Here is a 23707-nt window from a genome sequence, read left to right as displayed (position 1 = left end):
AATGCTTAAAAAAATCTTAAAAAAGTGTCAGTTACCACTTTATACTGTGTTTTACTTCACTTTAGATGTATATTTTAGGACACCTTTGGATACCTTGCAAGAACTCAGAATAGTTGCTCTACTTCTCCCATAGAAAACCAGGTAGTGTTCAGGTTTTCTGATTCTACGGGGCATCGTATACAATTATTGTCTTTGGGCAACTTATTTACGCTTAAACAATTAAAAGTGATGGATGACATATCCATAGATTCATCTTTTCATGGAAACCCCTGTTTCTGCTTTTTATGTATTACGAGTAATATGACAGCGAACACGGATGCCGAGATACCATTGTCCTGTATCTTAGAGCCCCTTGAATATACACCCCAAGTTCCATAGTTGGATCAGAGGATAATTCCATCTTTCACTAAGAGTGTCTCCATATTGAGTTCTGAATGGCTACAGAAGTGGTACCATTCTGACTGGGGTGAGAAGCGATCTCAAAGGTGTTTGAATTTGCATGTGCCAGATGAGTCAAGATGCTTAACAATTTTTAAAAGATGCATCTTTATTGACTATTTGTACTTGTGACAGGAAATTTTTGTAGTTTTGCTTTGAAGTTTCTTCAGTCATTTTAGTTTGAAAGTTCTGTTTAACGATGAGAAGTCATGTTGAAGCCTACTCCCCGATTACCATAGTGCTACTCATTTGACTTCTCATTCCTTTCATTTATTTTACTTTCTGATATGGGGAACCCCAAATTTTGTGCTCAAATACTTAGTATTTGTTACATTATACTCACTCATTTTTTTTTGTCACATTTCCACATCAGTTGGGCTGTATATGTCCTCTACTTTTTTGTTTTCCACATCTTCCATTCCCTTCATTGTCCAGAAGCCTTCCTGTTGAGTTGTCTTCACTTGGAGGTTTAGTTCTGTCGTTATTTAGAAACCAAGCTAAAAGGAGATGTGCCTGGGCAGGAAGCTCAGCCTCCCCATCCAGGGGAAGATGCCTGTCTGCTTCCTAACCGTGCTCAGAGCTGCTGGCATTACGGCACTGATTGGACATCATGTGGTTGGTATTGTGTTTAGAGTACTATGGATTAATTATTAAGCAGTGAAATGAGAGAATGGATAAAGGGGAAAATGAGTGAATTATGGATGAGGAGAGCCGTCCGTGAGTTTACTGGACTGATACATAGCAGTGAAAACATTGTACTGACCTTGAATAGAAAGAAAGGACAGCCACAACATATGTAAAGTACCGACACATAAATAGGGCAACAATATAAATGCAGTTGTTAAAAAAGAAGAAATGATAGGAAATAGAAGGTATTACTACTTCGGTGTATTTTGTTTGTTTGTTTTGTTCTGCTTTTGTAGTTTGAATGGTGTGATTTTTCTGTACCTGTCACGGGACCCTTGTATCAATCATTGCAGCTCTGGCGATGGCTCCCTGTCTAAGTAATCCAGACACATTAAGTCAATTTATCCTGTCTAGCGATAGGCAAATCAGTGTGTAAAGTCCACTTTGCCAGCGTCGCCCAGTATGAGCCCCTATCAGTTACAACTTTCTCCCTGGTGTTTTCCAGTTCTTTCCATCAATGTGTGGGACTTTCTGTGACTGAGTCTCAGATGGTATGGAAGATGCACACACTGACGTTTGCCCGTTTTGCTGAGAGGAATCTGTCCTGCTCCTGTCAAAGACGTCCCCATGCTTAGTACGACACGCTTGAGTTCCACTGTGGCTGCCGCAGCACAGAGAAGACCTAGGCAACCGGTTGCTGAGCGGTCTGTGGAGATTTCACTTTGAGTCTCCTGTGTCCTCTCCAGCTTGCGCCTCTGAGGCAGCCACTTCTGAGCAGGGACGTCGTGAACTGCCTGGTGCTGTCAGGGCTGGCTTGGTCAGTTCATTGTCAAGAATGGGATCCCTGGACGTTTTCAAGCCCCCAAATCTGTGTGTGATTTTTCTTCAATAGGTAGCATGAATTATGTTTTGATTACACGAAGCAACCAAAGCATCACCTAGACAACCCTCTCCATGTGAGGTTACAAATTTAGCTAAAATATGGCAGCCGAACACGCTCCTTTTGTACAGGTTCTCCTCCTGAGCATTTAAAGGTCAGTTTTTTCATGAGTGCCCTAGACACTTCTGAATAGTGAAAGCTACCTGTGAATTTTGGGTAAAAGTGGATAGGGTATCCTACCTAACAGAGTTAGTTTGGGAATTGATTTTATGGGAGCTGCAATCCTGGCTAGAATCCTCCATTCCATATCACAAAAATTTTCTCCTATGATGGGAGAGCTATGAAAAACAAAATTAATTTGGAGGCAGAAGAAAAGAAACTTTTTTCTGATTCTCCACAGGATGCATACGCCAAACTTGCCCAAATCAGCCATTTGGAGTAAATAGTGCTGAGGTCAGTCCTTACCTTAGCATTTTTTTCCTCCACAGTACACTGGAGAGAGGATTTAACACTCACCCCTCCCCCTCCCACAACAGGTAGCTAAAGGTTCTTGCCACAAAATGTGCTCTCAAACCCAATTTTGTGTCAGAAAAGAGAATGAAGCTGAGTGCCAGTGAATTGGAGCAGCTTCCAGGATGAGCCTGCCAGCACATTCGTTCAGGCTCACTCACCTCTGACTCCTGACTCCCTTTCTGGGACTTTCTCCATGCAATTCATGGTGGTGTGTTCTGGATGCTGGTTTTGGTCTATTCTGCAGCCATTTTTCTTTCCTGATTATCTCTCCTGAAGCTCAAAGTAGAAGGAGGTGTGGGGATTGTGGAGCTTCGTGTTAATCAATGAGCTTTTCCAACCGGAGGCTATGCTGAATTTTCCACGATAATTGATTATTGTATACATTACAGCTACATTCATAAAGCATCACGAGCAAATGTTGGTCAAGGCAGGAAAAGATGAATGAACTGATTTTTGTGAATCAACACCCAATGGCTATGGACAAGTAGCTCATATCTCAACGACAAGCAACATTGTTATTCTAGAATTTGGAAGGGTATTATGTTTAGTTAGTCTGCTTATCTTCATGGCATACATATCTTCTAGATCCTTCTATCCCTTGGCATTATTAAGTAGTTACTGTTGTTTGTATACCACCCTGCCATGAATGCAACCTTCCAGCAAAAGGGAAACACAACCTCTTTGGAGACTCTTAAGCAACCCTCGCCTTGTCCCAACATGTATTCCGTTCAAGGTGTATTTACCCTAGAACCTGTCTATTTGGTTACTAACAGAAAATACTCTTGTGCAATAATAATATAGTTTTACCTGCCTAAAGATGGTACTATAATATTATTTTTGAGAAAAATGTATTTGTCATGGTTTTGCATTTTCAACATGCTGCCATATTTTCAGAAATGCTGAACTTTCTGAGATAGGATCTGTGCAGTTTGTGATATTTAAAGTGTCATTACAGTGTGTCTTTCCTATGCTGTATGTAGCTATGTGTTTTCTTTCTTCAGAGACCAAACCTCTAGCTTTTCTTTCAGTCCCCTCAATTTTTGGTACAGATATCTATTTATTAACTTGGATATTATTTTAATGGCATGCTTTTATATTTTACCTTATGATGTCTTTGTGGGATTACATTCATTTAATAATTATGTATATGGTAGTAGCATTAGCAAAAAGGTTTTTGTAAAATGATGTAAGTGGAGAGATTAAATACATTTTCATAAAAGGTAGTTTGAGTGGCAGCATATTTTAAAATCACCATCAACTCAGTCTGTACAGCAGCATTCATGGAGTCCTCTCTAGCATCGCTGCCTTTCCCTGGCTATGGCACAGTTTAACAATGGTCTTTATGACTGCTTCAAAGTGAACCTAATAATGTCATTGAATTTATATAATGGGTGTCCATTACTTACGTTATTGTATTGATTTACTTTCCTTTATTTGTTGAACCAAAATATATAAAAAGTCGTTATATGCGGAGTTCTGAGCTAAGTATGAGGAACATAGTTGGGGAACTGATCTAGAAATCAGTTCTCCAGTAGATCTGCTTCCCCCAGAAAGATGAACACATTGAAGCATGGTGAGATGTGAATTGAAGGCCTTGTGCCGCCTATGGCACATGGCAGGGGCTGGTAGTATCGAAATCTCAACTCTAGATCCTGGAAGTTCACCCAAAGTCCTGAAGAGATGTTTAAGTGAGAACTGAAGAGATACAATAGAAAGGAGAATGTATAAGAGAGGGCTCATGGTTTCTTACCAGCTAGAATAGCCCTCTGAGTAAGGTCTAAGATAAAACTGAGTGTACCATTCAGGGCTCTCAGTATTCTGTTTGGCACAATATTTAAGCACAGTGGTAAGAGATGAATTGAAACTTAGATATTCCCATAAAAGGGTATGATTAATGGTGCATTAAACTGGATAGTAGAGTAAATTTATAGGTGGGTGGTTTTGGTTATGTTGTGGTTGTACCATAATCTTTACAGAGGAAATTGGTAGAGGTATTTTTTGGTATGCTTCTTCCAGAACCATTATTTAAACTTAGAGGAGGTCAGGTGGGATTTCTGAATACGTAAACTCAAGAAAACATTTAGGAATCCTGAGGATATAATAGACACCCATATCATAGACCCTGCACATGAAATTTAATTTCATGAGTTTAATTGTTCCATTAAATTCGTTGTACAAGCTTTTTTTTTTAATGCATTTCTTGTATGATTTCCTTTCTCCTGCGTCAGTAACATGATGTAGGAAGTTTTACCATAAACAGTGAACCTTCCCATGACCACAAGGAGTGCATTTAACTGGACTAAACTTAGTTTTTCTGAAACAGCTTTCCCCCTAAGAAATATGTTGTCTCACTCTATCCTTTACATTAAAACGCAGCCTTAGCTCAAAACTTTTGCAGTAATGTCTGACTTTGAAAAGCCTATCTAATGGATTAAGAGTTCTTGTAATTTAATCCATATTGATTCATTTAGTTATTTAATATATTTGCTTAAATGTTGGGATCCTGCAGGGGTACATCTAGTTTACAATAGCATTGTAGAATCTGTATAGCTGTCAATATGTCTTCTGGATAGTCATTGTTTAAAACCACATTGCTCACAGAGACACAGTGGGATGATGAAGAAACAGCCTTATGTATTTTTGCTGTCTCTGGTGGAGTCCTCTTAAGATTATTTGAGCATTTTAAAAATTCATATTGATTTTTTGATCTGTCTTTAGTGTAGTTTTAACATTTAATTGAGATATTCATTTCCATTTAACTGTGTGGAATGTGTGCTTTTATTTCAAGGGGATGGTTGGTCTTGTCTTTCCTGAGGGTCTTTATTCCTCTGTGTTCAAAAAAAATTACAGCTGAGGTTTAATTATACCAATGTGTTAACGACACTGCTGGGCTCCGGTGCTGCCTTCCGACTGGGAACATTCGAGAGCCCCTGGTTGGAGAGGATGCTTAATTTATTACAGCGTTTGCAGCACTGCCGTTTGAAAGATCAAGGTCCCTGTACACAAGTTTCAGAAAGCCACCTCTTGCCCTTTATTAATTGAAGAAGAAATGCCTAGGGATGAGGTCTGTCTCCCTCGTGGAGGCCTCCCATCAGTCATCAGTGAAGTAGGGGCTGATGCTATTTTTCTATGGGTATCCATCTTCGAGGGATAGTGGGGATTCAAGCAATTATTATAAATTAATGACTCTATGAGTTGTAAAAGGTTGGATATTATGGAGTTTCATTGTCATCGAGGTAGACGATTACTGAAATATACACTTGTGGACTGCACTATAGATCTTGTGACATTTCCAGCCCCTCTGCCTTTTATGGCTTCCCTCTGTGTGATACCATCAGTGTTGCAGTCGTGGTTTTACAGATGCCCACTGAAACTGCAGTATTTTATAGAGGAGAAAATCATTTTTCATAAAAGCTTACATGCAGTTCAGTTTGATTAGGTTCTTAATCACTCTCACCTAGACTTGGCCCCTGTACTGAATCTGTCTGTGAACTGGTTTACGGCTACTGAGCTTGGGGCAGTAAATCCTAAGTTTTCAAGTGAGCTGTCATATAATTTAGTAGGAATGCTGATCTGCTGTTATCAAGGTCAAAAACAAGCACTTTGTAAATTGGTTTATTGTCTATCACCACAGGATCACCAAATTCAATTGCAGAAATGGTAACTTTGAGTAAGCAAAGATGAGTGAGGGATTACAGAAGCAATAAACTCAAAATTGATCATCATCCGTGGGTGGATTTGTAGGAAGCAGTTGGTTTGATGGATGCAATGTGGGTCACAGAAAGCAAAAGAAATAAGTCAGCATCTTGGTCAGTGGAGTTACAGAAGGTTAAGGGAGCTGGAGAATTATGGCTTGCTTGTGTTTGGCAAGAAGATTTGAAGAAGGTTAACTAGATCTTGCCAGGTTGGTTCATAAAGATGAAATCTGGCAAGAGGAGAAAAGTAGAGAAGCTGTCATTTACTCTGCAGGATTAATGGCATCTTTGAACACCTGAATATGAAGTCTGGGCAGCCCTGGGGTAAGGGCGCCAGGTGTCTGAGGATCTCTGAAGTTTGCAGCATCCTAATGAATGCTACTTAAAATTCTTGGTAGGGGCTGGTGACCAGCCTTTCTTCAGAACACTGAGAGAAAGCGTTTTTGAAATGTGGAAGCTTAACTTATGTAAATACTTTTTGGAAAGCAAGGGAAGGTTTTTAGCATAACTCCATAGATACTTTTTTTTATTTTTTATTTATTTTTTTTAATGGATGAAGGAGCCATGCGAAGTCTTCTAAACCTATCTGAGTGAGCATCGCTATTTCTGGTTTGTGGCCCTGCATTGTTCTGTATGGCCTTTACTCTTCCCTCTCTGTAGCTGTCTGCATATCACCTCAGCCTTTAATTTGCATCTTTCCGATCTTTTACCAAAAATTACCAATATAACCAATATTGCTACTTCTTGACTAGAGATCAAATAACAAAGATACCATCATAAAGCCCATGGAAGTAATATATTTCTCTATGTTCATCTCTGTCTGGGAGATTGATAGGGATGTAGATATGTGTTCTCATACAACCTGTACTTATGATAAGGAAAGACTTAGCATGGGGATAGTTGTCAACATTTTACTGGGATTCTTAATACTAAATATAGTAGCTGTCTAGTTACTTGTGTATTGTGTGCCTAGTTAAAACTGAATGAATGAATGAATTAATTAATAAGAATCACATGCCTTCCAATAAGTAGATTGTTGTTTTGGTTTTGATTTGATGTTTGTCTTCTTGTAATGCTGAACAGACCTGGGCCTTCTTTCGTGCTAAATTAACAGTATATGGCTAAGCTGTATCCTCAGCTTAGATTTCTTCTGGGCATTCTGACAAAACCATCCAGGAGCTATGAGAGTGAAGGAATCAGGGGTATGGCAGCAGCGAGGAGACTGATGTCTATGGTCTAAGGCACTTTCAATGGCGTACAGCTTTAGCAGCAAGGAAGAGCTTCTGTCCTGGGACAGTAGCCACTCCAGAAATTATTTGTCACCCCAGTTTCTCTTGCCCAATAAGTGGCCTGCTATGACCAATGGTGACCATTGAAGTGTGGGGGATCCTAGGTTCCCTTTGTCTGCCATTCTGAAACCAACTATACAAGTCTACCGCTTCCATCTTCTAAGACAATTGACAGCTGACAATGATTACAAACCAATTTTCCCTTGGGGTAAATGAGTGTTTCAAACATAGGTCTTTACGAAGATGGTGAAAGTGACAGATACTTGTAGTCTATGAGCTTTGTCATTGGAGGCAAGGCTTATGAACTGGGGAGAGCCAGACAGGCAGCAACAACTCACATCACCTTTAGCTCCACTTGTTGGTTTGCTGGTGATGCTATAGCCGGCTTTAGAGAAGTATGTTCAGATCATCAGTTACTTAATGAATTTCCTTTAAGCATAGTGGTTACTAAATGTATACAATGGAAGCAGAGGCAGAGGAGTGGATGGATGGAGACTCGCCTGGGCTGCATAGCTATGTAATGAGAAAAGCCGGTCTGTGAATATAATGACAGCCTCCTTCAAATATGCAAAACAAACCTAACACTTACCAAATTGAAACACAAACAACTATATTGCATACAATAATAAGTAAATCATATTAACACAGAAGTAGGGAAGCACACAACTCAATCTTCTCTGCATGTTCTACTGACTGACAATCGTATTCCCCAGGCCTGCTGGATCTGAGTTCTGTAATAGATGCTACCGCACACCCTTCTCAAGCTGACATCTGGGAACATCATTATGGTTGCTAGAAACCAACTACATTGGAAATATTTATACTATGGCAATTTGGGTAATTTGGAAATTATGTTGGGATGTATATTGCTTTTAAATCAAACCCCATAATTTAAAAATCTGTGGAGCTAATGGGTAATATTTGATAACACAACACTGACTTTATTTTTAATCCTTCATATATCACTTTTGATTTACTCAGAAAGGAAAAACAATAACTTTCCATGTTCTTAAGCCTTGGGTTAAATTCATAATAATTTTAGGCAATTGAAGTCATCACCACTGTGGAAAACTGAGTCAGTGAAGGAAATGCCGAGGGTTCTAATACTCCTTCTACAGAACCCTCTGTGCACGTACGTGAGCTCTTCAGAAAATCAGAATCAATAGTATCTAACACTACACATGCGTGTACAAATATGTAAACAAGTTGTGTGCCTTGGGTTACTTTGAAGGATTGTCTTGTGTGAAATCAGAATCCAGGTCAGCAAGCTCACGCTCTGCAGGACAACATGCCCATCAGAAGACCAAGGCAAGAGCCGAGGCTGGAAGCTTGAGGAAGACAAGTTTTCTCAGTGACACCTCCAGTCGCTCTGACAGCCCTTTCCCAGGATCAGTTCAGACTCTTACATCATTCATCTTGATGTCCTTCTTAAGACCAGCTGGTTGCAGATGTTAACTGCATCCTCGCAACGCCTTGCATCAGTTCCTAGCTTCTTGTTTGGATTTTGAATTCCCAAGTTCTGCAGTCAAGCTACACTAACATAACTATTCCAGTAGCTCAGTAATCTGTCCATGACACCCTAGGTCAGAGAAACATGTAGCATTTCATTTATTATCCTGTCCAAGTACAGTGTGAACCCTCTAATAAGCAGCCATTGAAATCACAATACATTTGAAACTATCTGTATTCAGTTAGTACTTGTTGTTTAGTAGTAAAACAAGTGGACACAGATGGTTCTCGATGCAAGATGAAGCTGGATGCCACCATGATCATTTATGCTCCAGTATAATCCCCCTTTGCTGTTTCTGAACTAAATTGCAAGGGAAAGCTCTGCTATGCAAAGATTTAATGCCATAGAGTGGAATATAATATTTCCGAGTCTGAAAACATAACCTACCTCCAACATGTGCTTTTTGCCTCTTTTCCTACAGACATTAGCATCCTGTTATAAATTTAAAATACCCCATTGCACCATTGTAAGTTTGCTACTGTGCTCCAGTGAGCCTTGCTATAGGTTGGTGCGTTTACAGAGTTTCTTATTAATGAACTTCAGCTCATGGAATCATAGTATTATGTTTTTATTGTTGGCCCTGTAGCATGCAACTGTAATCTTGCTGAATTGCTTTCTCTAGAAAGTTACCTATGTTGAAACATTGAAAACTTTCTGCTGAGATGTTTTTGGCATTATTTTTAAAAATCATTCTGAGACATACTCTACAAGGTGTTTGCATATGAGTGTTTGACACGACCCATGTATTAGCAATGTAACAATTTCGTAACATAGAGAGCCAGTTAGACGTCACAATGGGAAGAACGTCTATCCTCCATCCTGCTCACCTCAAGCACTGCACATTCTCATGTCCCTTCAGGCTTGTTCTTTCATCACTCTGAGGGCATCTCTCTTGCCATCAGGTCAATTCTACATAGAGAACTCCACAGCATAGATACAATCGGTCTATGCCAGTTCATCTGCGTCATCCAGTGTAGTGCGCTGGAAATTCTCCATGTGTAATTCTGGGAATCAAATCAAACAATTAACTCCTTGGTTGTATTTTTAAAAGATTACATTTATGCATTTTTTTTTTTTTAGTGTTGTAGGAGTCCGCTAGTTAGTACCCAGCTGCTCAGCAGCTCAGCCCCGAAATAACCACAGAGAGACTGTATTATTTAAATCACTGCTTGGCCCGTTATCTCTAGCTTCTTATTGGCTAACTCTTACCTCTTAATTTAACTCATCTCTATTAATCTGTGCAGCACCATGAGGTCGTGGCCAACCAGCAGAATTTCAGCGCACCTGTATCAGGCAGCAGCTTCATGGCTTCTTTCTGACTTCACCTCCTTTAGTTTTTTTTTATTCATTAATTAATAAAAGCAACACATAGATAGAAGGACCTCCCACACCATTTTAGTGAAATTTTTAGAAACTTATGAATTAGCATTTAAAGCCCTTACCAGGAATGTAACATCAAAGGACAATAGCAATACGAGGTAATTTGGATAAGACCCTCAAAAGTAGAATATCAATTTAGTTTTCTAAACTTGTGAGAAACAATTTTTATTGTGATGTTGATCAATGTCCCTAAACAATAGCTTTCTTTAAAGATAGGAAAGGTCATTTATAATAAATCTTAAGAGTGAAAAAGTTTTCAAAATGTACCTCTGTGGATGTTTGGCAAACTTAAATTTATAGAAGCACATTGGAACCTATTATTTTGAAAAGTGCTAATTTCTTTTGCTTGGCCACTCTTTATTGTCATATGCAGGAATTTTAGAAGACTAATCAGCCACGGTATGTTAACCTCAACAAACTCTCTTGCCTATAAGAAATACTAGCAAAGCCTTAACTTCTAGAATACCTTACATTGCTTCTTCTGTTTCCTTAGATGATTTACCCAGGTAATCAAAGTAAATAGTTATATATGCAGACACTGCAAATGACAGGTGCCCCTGCCTCTCTAACATATACTGAAATTCGCTGGATTTCAGGGGTAGACAGTGAGAGAACCTACACAGAGTCTGATGACGGCCAAATCCAAAACAAATGCTACCATTCCATCAGACAGAACGTAGAAGTTTAGGAATCCAAGTACTCTGTAGATCTTGCTATCTTTAAACCTTGTAACTTCTAATATCCTGCCCCCTAAAAGGGACTTTGTAGTCATCTTTCTTAGGGTTCTCCATTTCTAGAAAACAGCACAATCTGTTTTTCTGGAATCTGCTCTGCTGCTCCTTCCTGGCAGGCCATTTCTGTTGCTTGTTTGGGACTCACACTCTGAGGTCCGCAGGTTGACACTTGTGAGGTCACTCGGTTTATGGTAGCGGAGCTGCAGAGGCTGGCTCACTTGGCTAATGAGGTCCTGCTGTCTGCTGCCCTTAACCACCGTGCCACTCACCAAGTCTAATTTTGGCAGTTTTCAGACCCGGGGCCTTGTTTGGAGGGAGTGGGATTTGGCAGAATTAAATTTCTGCTGTCACCGTGGCGTCTTGGGGGTGGAAATGAACATCTGGGCAGACTTTGGGGAAAAGATATTGTAAAACTTGACATAATTGAAGGGAACATGGAGAGGGAGGAACAGTCTCATCTTTTATTTCTTGGAATACAGAGGACAACGTAAGGTCTTTTTTTATGTCCTTGAATTCATTTTGCAGCTTCTTGTTGGAGATCCCTTTTCCACATATAAATATTGGCTTATTTACTTTAAGATTTCTAGTGCCAAAAAATTCAACAATCCACTGGCGTTAACTCCCTGAAGAAGTATCAGCTTATGTCTTCCCTCTTCTTTGTGCTTGTGCTAGATCTTGTGACCATGAACTCATCATGGTCATTTTCCCATAAAATCTGTCAACCAGTTGTTGATGAGTGTGTGCCCACTAACAGATTTTACTGTTGATTTTCTTTATTTGTGGCTTCTTATGCTGATTTCCATTATCCTTAGCATGCCCTGATGTGTCTAGCCACACTCCAGGTGAAAGAAATAATATGTCTAATTATATATCACGTATGGTACAGACCATCTAAGGCAATTTGATAAAGGAATGTGATTGATAAATCCTTAAAGACCACTTTTTCTCCCTTTATAATTTGTAATTTTGAAATCACCACTATTATATGTTCCTCGGGGCTCAAATTACTCAAGCTGGGAAATGTTTCCATAGCCTTTGTTAGATCTACTTTCTTCATAGGGAGAAATACCTTTGAGCTTGAACATAGAAAATTAAATAATTTTGTTATTGCAGGCTGTGGGATCTCTTTCATAACTATATTCATAGCATCCTAATGTTGATAGAGTCTGAAACTCCATGAAATGAAAGAACAGCATCAGCTAGGATGTGTCGATGGCGTTTTATCTACTGATAATTGAATTTGAAATTATAAAACTTCATTCTAACCCAAATATTATCCTTTGAAATTTTCCCAGCTGTGTTCACAAGATCCATAGAAATGGGGATGGGACTGGGTTTGTCAAAGGGCTCTAAATGAAGAATACTCATGTACGCCTACCCAAACATGATATAAGAACAAAACAAATTTTCCTAAGCTCCTCATATTTTTTGTGTTTTTGCATGTGTGTGTGTGAGTGCATGTGGCTGGCCGTGCACATTTGTGCACGTGTGTTTTTAGACCTGTAGCTTCTGGTTTATAAGTGCCTCCCTTTCTCCCTCATCACAGTGGTACATTGTTCATGGAGAGAGAGAGAGAGAGAGAGAGAGAGAGAGAGAGAGAGAGAGATTTCTATTAGATTGCTTCCTTGCCAGGAAAGCTGCAGAAATTGTGACGCAGAGAGAAGGTGGAACTATAGAAGAATATCAGACTGTTAGTTCCTTTTCTGATGGCAAAGTGACATTTTTTTTTAATGCCTACATGAGATAAACAGAGTGGCCTTACCTGGCCCATTTTGTCATGGCCCTGGAGTCATCTTGTCTGAGGTTAGAGTTTTGTGAGCTGGTTTTGGGGCAGTAGGAGAAAGTGAGCACTAGACTGACTTATGGAGATCATGAGGAACTTGTTTTTCTTTCTTCTTTTCTAACCCCACCCCTCCCTCCAGCCAATCCCCAGAACTGCTACATTTCCTGTTCCAGGTTCCCAAGTGTGTTACTAAATAATTGAAGCCTATAGCAAATGTAAACGCGGCGTGACACACTGTATATCTTTCCATGAGATCCCGATTCCTCCGAGAGGAACCACGAACCTGAATTGGATGGTTTTTTCTTTCTCTCAAGGATGATAGGTTTCTGGTTTTATTGTAAAATTATGTGTGATTTTAATAGTCTCATGCCATCTTAGAAGTCACATAAATTCCACCTTTAATATATAAACTTGGGAAAGCATGCCATCCTGGTCGTGTTTTTATAGGGAACTTTAAGGATCCAACTGCTTCTCAGTATGTGAAACACTCTACACTTCACCCTGGGCTGCAAGAAACTTTTATTTATCCTGTTAAACATCGCATGTGAATTTAATAGTCATAGCATTAAGTGCTCTTTCCTTTTTGGTTTCAGTGCCCTAGAGGGAATGTCAGAGAGTGGATTTGGGTTTTATGTAGCAAGATGTCGGGTTGATTTTCCTTCTTCCTTCTAGACATTCTGACAAACACTTTTGACACAATCTGAGCCAAGTACATTGGAAATTCACATTTTGCACAGTGTAATTCTCTTTTAATTTCATGCAGCAAAGTATAGGCGTGTCCTTGCCATAGCACTAGAGATGGCCATGCTGTCAGAGGAGATGGCCCGGCATCCCTGGGCTGCCCAGCACAGCCTTTCTGCCTTTCATCTCCATTTCTGTCTGATACCAGAATTAGTTAAACCTATCAGTGGCTTCCTCTTTCCAGAACAGTTTTTATCTGACAAGAAATGTCAGCTGACACAGGATATCACTATTAAAGACACTCTGCCTTTCCTCTCTGCCTTCCCACAGACAGCCAGGCAGGACACCCAGTCATCTCTCGCCATTGTCCCTTGTCCCTGTTTCTTAACAGGCTGTGGTAATGGGCCTCAGAATTGTTCACCTTGTTGATATTTTCTAAGACAAGCACACTTAAGACTCTCTGATGCCTCTTGTCACCCGGTGCTCTTTGGTAATTTTAAAATAAAAACAGGAAGGGAAAAAGAAAAGAAAAAAAATCAGGTGTTTTGAGAATTTCCACACACCTGCAGTGAGTTATGTGGTGGGGACAGACAGCAAATAGCAGGTTGAACATAAGTCTCAGAGGCCTTGGGAGTGGTAAACACATGGATGCTGAGGTCCAGTTTGGGTCCAGGAGAATGGCTGGGGAAGAAAGGGGACAGGTGCTCCCAGGATTTGAATAAAGTCTCCCAAATCTACCCAGAATCCTTGACATTTCATGCAGATCTTCACTTTTTTCTCTTTGCAGGGGAGCACCTCCGCATCTGCCCTCAGGAATACACGTGCTGTACCACAGAAATGGAAGACAAGTTAAGCCAACAGAGCAAACTCGAGTTTGAGAACCTTGTGGAAGAGACGAGTCATTTTGTGCGAACTACGTTCGTGTCAAGGCACAAGAAGTTTGATGGTAGGTATAGCTGGCTGCCCTTCTTTGTGTTTCTGCTGTGTGTTTATGCAAGGCTTTTGCCCTACCTGGAAGAGCATTTTTAAGAGATGGTTCCATTTCCTCTCAAACGCATGTAGAATTTGTCTATGTTTAGGAAAGACATGGACATCCTTGACAGTGTAGTGTTCTCTGGTATCGTCATAGAAAAAGTCAACCCTGCCTGAGCAAAGGGGTGCTGTGCTCGGGTTCTGCCCATGCCGTGCCTCAGCAGCGCGATGCTCACGTTTCTTTAGTTTCGTGATCCTAATTCAAGTTTTCTTATGGTTTAGCTTGTCTCCAGTGCTTCACTGAGACAGTTCATTTGCAACGTCCTTTTTCTTGCAGCTGCTTGCAGCACCACATACTTTTTAAGAGGACAGGCGTGTCCCCATGACAGTGACACGGACTACGTTATTTTAGTACTTGCCGTCCGTTAATGTGACACACTCTATACAGCAGGTGCCGTGCGTTTCACAAAAAGGGTACCGACCCCCTTTCATGTCCAGATCATAAGTAAGCCCCATCATTTCCATATTCCCATAAATGTTATTCTGTGTGCTAGAGAGGACAAGAGTGAAGAAAGTTATCCCTGTCGTTTCAGCTTGAACTTCCTATTCAGGGCCGTAAAAATACTCCCCTGTAGTGAGAATTTCAGCAGTTTCAATGAGGACGGCAGGTTAGGGCATGTTTTCAGTGGCTGTAGAGCGCGCTTACTGCTCTAAGAAGTGCATGAACTATGCTACGATTCGTCGGGCAGCAGACTAGCATGTTGTGTAGGATTTCCATAGTCCCCACTGGACATGTTCCCCAGCCCAAGGCCGGCAAGATCCTATCCACTTTCTTCACCCTCTTAGTCAGAGCACCACAGATCCGGTTAGAAAAGGCTTCCCAATGCTTTTCTTTCAGACACCCTATTTCATGGTTGCTTGAAACTGTTATTGTATCACTGTTGCCTTCCGAATTTCTTCTCCGTGATCTGACAGCGGGGCTGCATGGATGGACTCATGAGGATGGTGCATTTTCCATGCTGCTGGTGCGACGACCTCTCCACGAGGCTGTTCCCGCGCCTGCACTGTGGATAAAGTTATCAGTGGATATGTGTGACAGCGATTCCTTGTGGAAGTGTGATTCCGTGAAGCTTTTCTCTTGACTCTAATGAGGGCGTCCTTGGGGGTCGCCCTTGATTGACAGATTACAAGTCCAGCAGCATTCGGGCGGCTCTGGGTTGAGGTGCTCACAATTTATCATTGCACATGGAGTCGTCTTGTCCTTGATGGCAGAGAGCAGCTGAGGGTGATCCCGCTGCTCCTCGCCTTGTGTTTGGAAACCCATTCTAATGCATTTACAAAGCTGTCCTTTGCCATCATGCTCTTAATTCTGGGACAAAACGCTGAGGCTGAAATGTGTTTCTCATAAGAAAAAATAATAGATGGCAACTAGCTTCATGAAAAATTTTATATATTTTTTTTAAGCGAAGGAAAGCTATTCTGCTTGACCAAGCCAGATACTTCTGGCATTATATTAGTTAATCTTATATCTCACTTGTCTCAATTAAGAACCCCTGCTTATAAGACAGGCAGGTTTTAAACTGTGTTAATGCTCTCCGGGATCACCGTTGCTATGGACATCTTATAGGTTCGTTTTAGAGACTTTTAATTTGGTGAGGCCTTCTGCATTCTTACTGAAGTCTGGTATCCAAAACTTTCCATTCAAGTTCTTGCCTATAGTCCACGTTGTCAGAGGTCCAGCCTGCACAGTTATAAGTTGCTGCCTTTGTTAGCTATCTATACTTCTCCATAAAAAGAGAACTACCATTTAATTTATATCGCGGAACGTTGATTCCTCTGCTCATTAAGGATAGCAGCAAGTTTACTTGCATGTGGTATATGTGATCTAAACCATAGTGCATATAGATGCCGCCAGGTGGCTCTGTGTTCTATTAGAAATGCCTGGTTTCCATCCACTCTATCGGTGTGATTCTGTAGAATTTTAGTATTAACACCACATCACATACTACTATGACTGTACATTTTTCTCAATTGTGCATCAATATGCTGGGTAATACTTAGAAGATGCTATTGTGTATAATTTTAAATAGTTACTAAATAATGGAAACATAACCATGAATATATTTGATTTCTTCCAAAGCTTTGCAAAACTTCAGGTTTTGCTTGAAGTCTCATTAACCTAATATCGGAAGGACAAGCAATATACTTTGCCACGTATAGAAATTGTATTCTTTGGCAGATAATTATCTGGGTAGATATTTTTCTTTAGTGATAAAATTAGTAAAGAGCTCAACAGAGCTGCTTTCAACATGCTATGTCAGTAAGCCTACATTTCTGTTCCTCGCCATAAGTGAAAATCATACGCATGAACCAGCCCAGGGTACTTAGCCGTGTTCACAACTTTATTCCCTTACCTCTGATCTTGATCTGCCATACACCTCAGAAGTTCCAAAACTAGCAACAAGATTATGTAAAAATGTCATCAAGAAGGGTGGTATCCTTGTCTAGGCAGTCACCATGTAGGTAGAATCCCGTGTTCAGTGACCACTAGGTCTGGCCAGTTTGCATTTCTGTCTAAGTCTTCACTGTGGCTATGTGATTGGGTCCCTTTATGAAGCCTTCTGAGCTTGGCATTGGTGTTGGAGACAACACATGGCCTCTTTCTTTACACTCTGAGATGTTTGCTTCATCATCAGGGATCAGCTGAAATGCAAGGTCACACACCTGTCAAGTGGAGAGTCACAAGTTTGTCCACACCTCAGCATTCCTTCTTGTTTACTGTCTTCTGCTTCCTCTGCCCCATACCCTCGTCTTCCGATGTGCTGGATTTCATGGTCAACCAGTTAGCAATGCCTCTCTCTCCCGTCTGTCCTGTCCTGATTATGGTTGGGAGAAAGAAGAAATAATTTTCAGGAAGAAAAAACAAGTAGTTTGAGTTAATTTTAATTCCCAAAAAAAGGAAAGAAAGAAAATTACTCACCTAAATATAGTTCAACTCTCCAAGGAGCTGGGAGCCTCCAGAGGGGAGGGACCTTGCCAAGTTTCCATCCAGGCGTGTAACCTGATACCTACATCCATCTTATAAATAGCAGTGTTGTGGGAAATCAATATTTAGTTTATTTGTTTTGAGTAGACACTGGCAACCCTTTGCTGATGTTTCTTTAGCAAAACAATTGCAATAATTGTGTACTTATAATCTAGCCACAGTTTTTGACAGGGTAGAGACAGCATTCAGTTGTCCAAAGTCATTCCAAAGTTTAAAGGATTACAAAGACAGCATTACAGACTCACCGGAGGCCTATTGTGTATCCTCCTTAGCCAATGTAACCAGCTGGATTACATCATGGTGTAGGTAGTTGAACCCCTTCGCTAGAATGATTCTGGAAAACAAATTATTCAGAAACAGAATATTTTTCTTGAGAGGATTTGTTTTTCCTTCATATATATTCAATCTGAAACTTACTTACAACACGAGCTTTCTATGAAGTTCTTCGTTTGTTCGTTGTTGTTGTTTTGTATTTTCTTCTTGATCTTATTATTGAACTTTTCTTCCTGATCATTATTTATGTATTTTAATGATATACATTCATCCAGAGTTTTGGCACCAAGAACATTTTTTTAAAAGCAAGCTAAAAACAAAAGACTGGCAATTTCCATTCTTATGTGGCATGTATGCTATAGCAACACCCTCGGAATACCCATCACATTGAAATCAGAAATTACTTATGCACTGAGGTGTAGTGTTTGCACAGTGCAAGTCTGCTCCTACTCCCTTTTAAAACATCATCTTTCATCTCCATACCATAGAGATGACAATAATGTAATGACTTCTTTAAAATATAGTCTCATTTTCTCAGCGAGTGTACTTAGATGGAATAGAAAACACAAACGGGCTCTCCATACGGTGACAGAATCTTATATACTCTCTGACATAGGAGTCATGTTGTATGTGTGTGTGAGAACATGCATGTAGAATTTCAATTTGGAAAGCTTTTTTTTTTACAGATGGGCAGCTGTCAGGAAAGTATGAAAGGTGTGGAAAGTTGGCTAAGGATGACTAAAATGTCTTCATTGCTTGTAGTAGGTCAGCTTTTGAGAGAGATGTAAACACTGAATTATCCAGAAAGCAGGTTTGACTGGGCATGCCAGTGCACAGCTGCAATGCCATCTTGGGTAGGTAGGGGCAGGAAGATCAGGAATTGAAGGCCAGCCTGAACTTTGTAAGCCCGTGTCTCAAACACAGAAAAAAAAAATAATAACAGTCCAGAATTTACCTGGATCCTAGCAGAGACTACTTTTGATTTCAGACAAAGTAAGTCATTCTCTGAGAGGTACCAGACAAGAGTTCTTGGAAGAGCTCACTATCAATACCCTTAAAACATGGATTAAGAATGAGCTGCAGTATCAGAAGAGTAGAGGACTGGCAGAGACACTTGGCTCCCGAGAGGTTCTGCGCATGCTTACACACATGTTGGTAGTATAATTGGTATTGATTTTCCTCCAGCTATCATAAGTTTATTAAAATGCATCTATCTATTAGGTAGGTATTCTTCAGAAGTATCTTATTCCTTGTGCTAGACTCCCTGTGTTTTGTAACAACCACACCATTTCAGATCATAAACAAGACAGAAACAAGATTGTGTTTTTTTTTTTTTACTCATTTAGTTTTAACGATTATAATTTGAGCTCAGGTTGACATGGCTAAAAGTTAGTTGGCTTCATTTAATATACCTGTTCTTCTTCAGGGAGCTGCTCTCTGGCACGGGCAGTTTTGTTTCTTGGTAAAGCTTGGAGTGAGAGAAAAGGAGATGAAGGTTTCCGTGAAGTTGATGCATATCATTTTAGGGTAGGAGGCTAAAGTGAGACTCGTGGTCATGGTCATTTCCCCTAACAATAGGGTAAGGCCAATTATACCAGTCTACAGAGATGGAGAGCGGAAAGACTGGATTTCTGTTCATTCCTATCTCCCATTATTCTCAGCTGTTCCCTATTGCTTATCCCAAACAGTGCCTGCTTACCCAAATCAGCTTTATTATTTCTAGATTTCCCCAGCAATTTAAGCATGGTGAGCACATTCTAGATAGAGCATATACAGACAGGCATGATTTATAGGTCTCCCTTCCATTGTACATCAGAGCACACTGATGGACATCTGTATAACACACCACATATGCACACATGGTTCCCTTTCCCATCATGCCGCCGAAGAGGAGAGGTGTCATAACTCAGCTTCTTGTGCTGCTTGTTCTTTTGTTCATTGTGTTATCTATAATTCATTAGGGTGAAAACACAAACCATCATAGGAAGCAATTAGTCGATGCCTCCTTTATGTTTTCTAGGTCAGCGCCACAGTGGCACGCGTTCCAGCAGCAGCCTAGTCTTCCTGAGGTCAGAATGGTTTGGGTTGAGTTTAACCATCTCAGAACTGTTTTCTCTGGCACTAGACATTAACCCTACAACTTCTCCCAAGGGCCGGACTTCTAGTAATGAAAATGAACTGAGCAGGGATTTCATGGTGACAGAGATCAGGACCATGTTTACAAACTGTGTTACCCTGGATTTGTACAATGCAGAACACAGTGATCTGCACTCACAGGGTCATTTAAATATAAGTCAAGGGGAGGTCAGATCTTTGTCCAGTGGACTTGGCCTTCCATTCTCTCCCCCTCATTTTATTTTCCCTTCCTGTTCTTTCAACCCCTGTTTAGACTTCTGCAGATCTTTCAAGGACACAGATGCATTCAGTCAGTTGCTTATTGGATTATGTGAAGAGCCATGGTCTCTTTTCTAATTCTTAGACCCTCCTACTCCAGACCTTGCTGGAGCTTACAATGCCTTCTTCTCCAGGGCGCCTGAGGGATTATCATTTGATTAACACCTATCCTATTGCACAGTGGTTTTGCTGAGGAGCCCTTTCACAGACAAGCCAATTTCTTTAAATTATTGCTTCATCAGGTGCTGAAACCAGCCCAACCAGAAGGGTTCCTGGTCACGAATGTTAATGAGGAATATCTACTCCCTGAAAAAGGTTCACTAATCCTTTGAGTAGGTATGGGTACATTGCAGGTGAAATTTTATTTCAGTTAAATTGATCTGCCGCCAAACAGAGAAAAACTGAGTTTCTTATTTTAGTGGGAAATCAAGAACAATATTTAATGGGAATATAAACTAGAGCTTGCTGGAAATGCTTTTGTCTTCTGCTCACAGAACACAGTAGCTTTGAGTAGATTGGTCAGACAACACTGTGTGATGCTAGTTGGCTTCTCCAGTGCATTCAGCTGGGCACAGGGTGATGGATTAGAAGGCATTGGCTCTACAACTGGCATTTGATATCAAGAGTTATGGAAGCAGAAACTACTTTTTATTCCTGTGCTGGGATGGCATAAGAATTTCCATTTCCAAACACATAAAATTTCAAAGTCATAAACTCGGCCCCACCAGCTTTTGTATATCAAAAGGTTTGAGATTCAGAAGAAAGTGAATCTTTATTATCATTATTTTTTAGTTGCCATGTCATTATAAGGTCATTGAGGAAAGGACTTTAGGATTTACAAAGAATTGAAGAGTTACAGATTTTGGACTCCTAGAGTATAATTTATCTACTCTCAATGCTGCTCTCATTTGTGTGTGTGTGTGTGTGTGTGTATGAGTGTGGTATGTGTGTGTATGTGTATGTATGTGTGTGCGTGTGTGTATGTGTGTATGAGTGTGGTATGTGTGTGTATGTGTGTGCGTGTATGTGTGTGTATGAGCGTGGTATGTGTGTGTATGTGTGTGTGTGTTTGGGTATGTGTGTGTGTGGTATGTGTGGGCATGTGTGTGTGGTATGTGTGGGTATGTGGTATGTATATATATATATGTGGTATGTGTGGTGCATGTCTGTATGCATATAGCCATGGTAAATTACACAAAGGAAGCCCACTGTTTTCCGATCAGAAGGACACATGTAACTTAGTCAGTGTCAGTGACGTGGTTCCTTCTGTGCTTATTGTCCTTCAAGTATTGTCTGTGACCATCAGTGCAAAGCAGGGCCTGCTGAAGCAGCATTCTATCTCTAGATCCTCACCAACTGGGACTCAAAGTGATGACCTTTCTACAGAAAGTATGTGGGCAGTGGAATAAGGAAACTAGTTTTTATAGCTTGGATATGGAAAAGGCCCACCATGCATTGTGAGTTAAAAGGTTGTTCAGCTAGATGGAAGTAGGAAGCCATAGTAAACCATTGTGAGGTTGGATCCAGTAGGGGATGTTGAGGTCATTGTATATGTGTCTTCGGAATGAATTGTGAGGCCCTTGTCCTTGCTTTGTTCTGTCTTATGCTTTTTTCCCATGATTTGAATGAACAGTTTTGCTCTCCTTCAGGCCTCAGACCCAAGACAGCAGGACCAATAGACAGTAAACTAGAGCCTTCCAAAGTGTGACAACGTACAGCTTTTTTCTGTATAAATTAATTATATCTCATCTTTTGTTATGGCAATGGGAATCTAGTATTATGTTTAAAAAACAATTTTCGAGATTCATAAACCAATATAATATTTGATAAAATACTTAGCAGTAACATCTCCCTATCATTTTTATTACTAATACCATTTCTCTATCATCCCCCAGCAAATTTTGGTTGTATGATTTACACCAGCAATGGCATATATGGTTGGACAGTCCAGCAATTCAAAGAAAGCAAGTGTTTGCATGAGTATTAAATTTCCTATGATTCCAAAATTCTGTTCTATAGGAAAAAAATCTCATCATATGCTGAGGAAGTACTGCTTAGCATCTTAGAATAATCCGACTTGGTCCATGAAGTTCATATTTTTAAAAGCACATTTACTGTTTCAGTACTGTCGTTTCTATCCTTTCAAAAGAGCTGTTGAATAGACAAGTAGTAAACTTGAGAATGTCTATGTCTATACACACCCACAGCCTCCGTGCTGTTTAAACCCTACCTGCTGGTTTAATTGAATGCCAACAACTTGAAAATAGCAGGAAAACTTTGGTGTAAGACAGGAATCAGGGATGTAAACTCTTAATATCTTTAAAAATAGTCATCTATCTATCATCTATCTATCATCTATCAATCTATCCATCAGTCTACCTATCCATCTATCTATCAATCATCTATTGTGTATTTCAAATGAAAATGAATCATTCTCTGGTGATTACAAGAATCTGCTGTATCAAACTTGCCTTCTCATCCATAGTACTTATTTATTTGACACCTCCTTTAAAAGATGCAGTTGACTATTCTCTGCTGAAGTCTAATCTCATTAGGTGTAGGAATTGTCTGCTGTTTCTATTTTATCTTTCCATACATGACTTAATGTAGCTGATAATTAATATTGCTGTAGTGTTGTCTCACTGGCGTACTAACCTGTGCAGACCCAAGGGCACACACTGGCTAGATGAATTGCATAAGATCCTATAATAAATATGACAGAAGAAAATAGGGAGCCTTGAATTCTAGTTATCTATGAACTCTTAGGGTCCGTAAACCTGGAGCTCCTATTGGGTTTCAACAGCGCTTCTTCCAGATAATGTAATGGAACTCATTTTAAATTCCCTAGACAAGGGTGGCCTTCACTGGGAGAAAAGCTTATAGAAGCTCTTCCTTAAAAAACTCCTAATGAGTTTCTGGGTCCTTTTATGTGTACTAACAGTACTTTTCAAGAATGAAGTACATTTCTGGCTGTCTACCCTTCATTTGGGTTTCCTGTAGCGCATGTACATAAATCTTTACATGAAGAACTCACACGTCAGAGCATCTACAACTAACTTCCCATGCAAGTTGGTGGGAGTATTAAGCTAACAATTGGGCTTTTTTTTCTTTGCTAGCCTACTTTCCAAGTTCTTCATATAATTAATGTTAATAATGTGATGAGAAAATTAGTGTTTTATTTAATGGAGGAAACGAAGATCAAAGTGCCATCTTTCATATGGCTATTTCACATACATGATTCCTTTCTTCTTATAATGTTATTTACCTTGGTGAAATTCTCATGATAGTATCGAATTGACAAAAGCAAGTGTAACATGTTGAATCTATAATATTTCCTATGTCCTACTTTGTAAAACATTGTACATATGCTTCAAATATTTTGCATACAATTTGCCTCAATGACAATATATGCAAATTTATAGGACAAAGCACCCTACTATAAATACTGCAACCAGCAACTCTGGTGAGCACATTACTGATGATAATTGTTCA

The 23707-nt window shown here is 40.0% G+C and overlaps 1 protein-coding gene across 1 annotated transcript in view; it reads left to right on the top strand.

Annotated features, from left to right (window-relative positions):
* The window catches only part of Gpc6 (glypican 6), a 951185-nt gene that overhangs the window by 228626 nt on the left and 698852 nt on the right, over window positions 1-23707 (top strand). The window contains exon 2 of the mRNA XM_050150388.1: window positions 14318-14476. Coding sequence (XP_050006345.1) covers window positions 14318-14476 — 159 coding nt within the window. The remainder of the gene's footprint in view (window positions 1-14317; window positions 14477-23707) is intronic.

The sequence above is a fragment of the Alexandromys fortis genome, unplaced genomic scaffold, assembly GCF_014885135.2.
Source record: "Alexandromys fortis isolate MF-2015 unplaced genomic scaffold, M_Fortis_MF-2015_v1.1 scaffold_66, whole genome shotgun sequence".
NCBI classification, from domain to species: Eukaryota; Metazoa; Chordata; class Mammalia; order Rodentia; family Cricetidae; genus Alexandromys; species Alexandromys fortis.
This window is presented reverse-complemented; position numbering and strand designations above follow the sequence as displayed.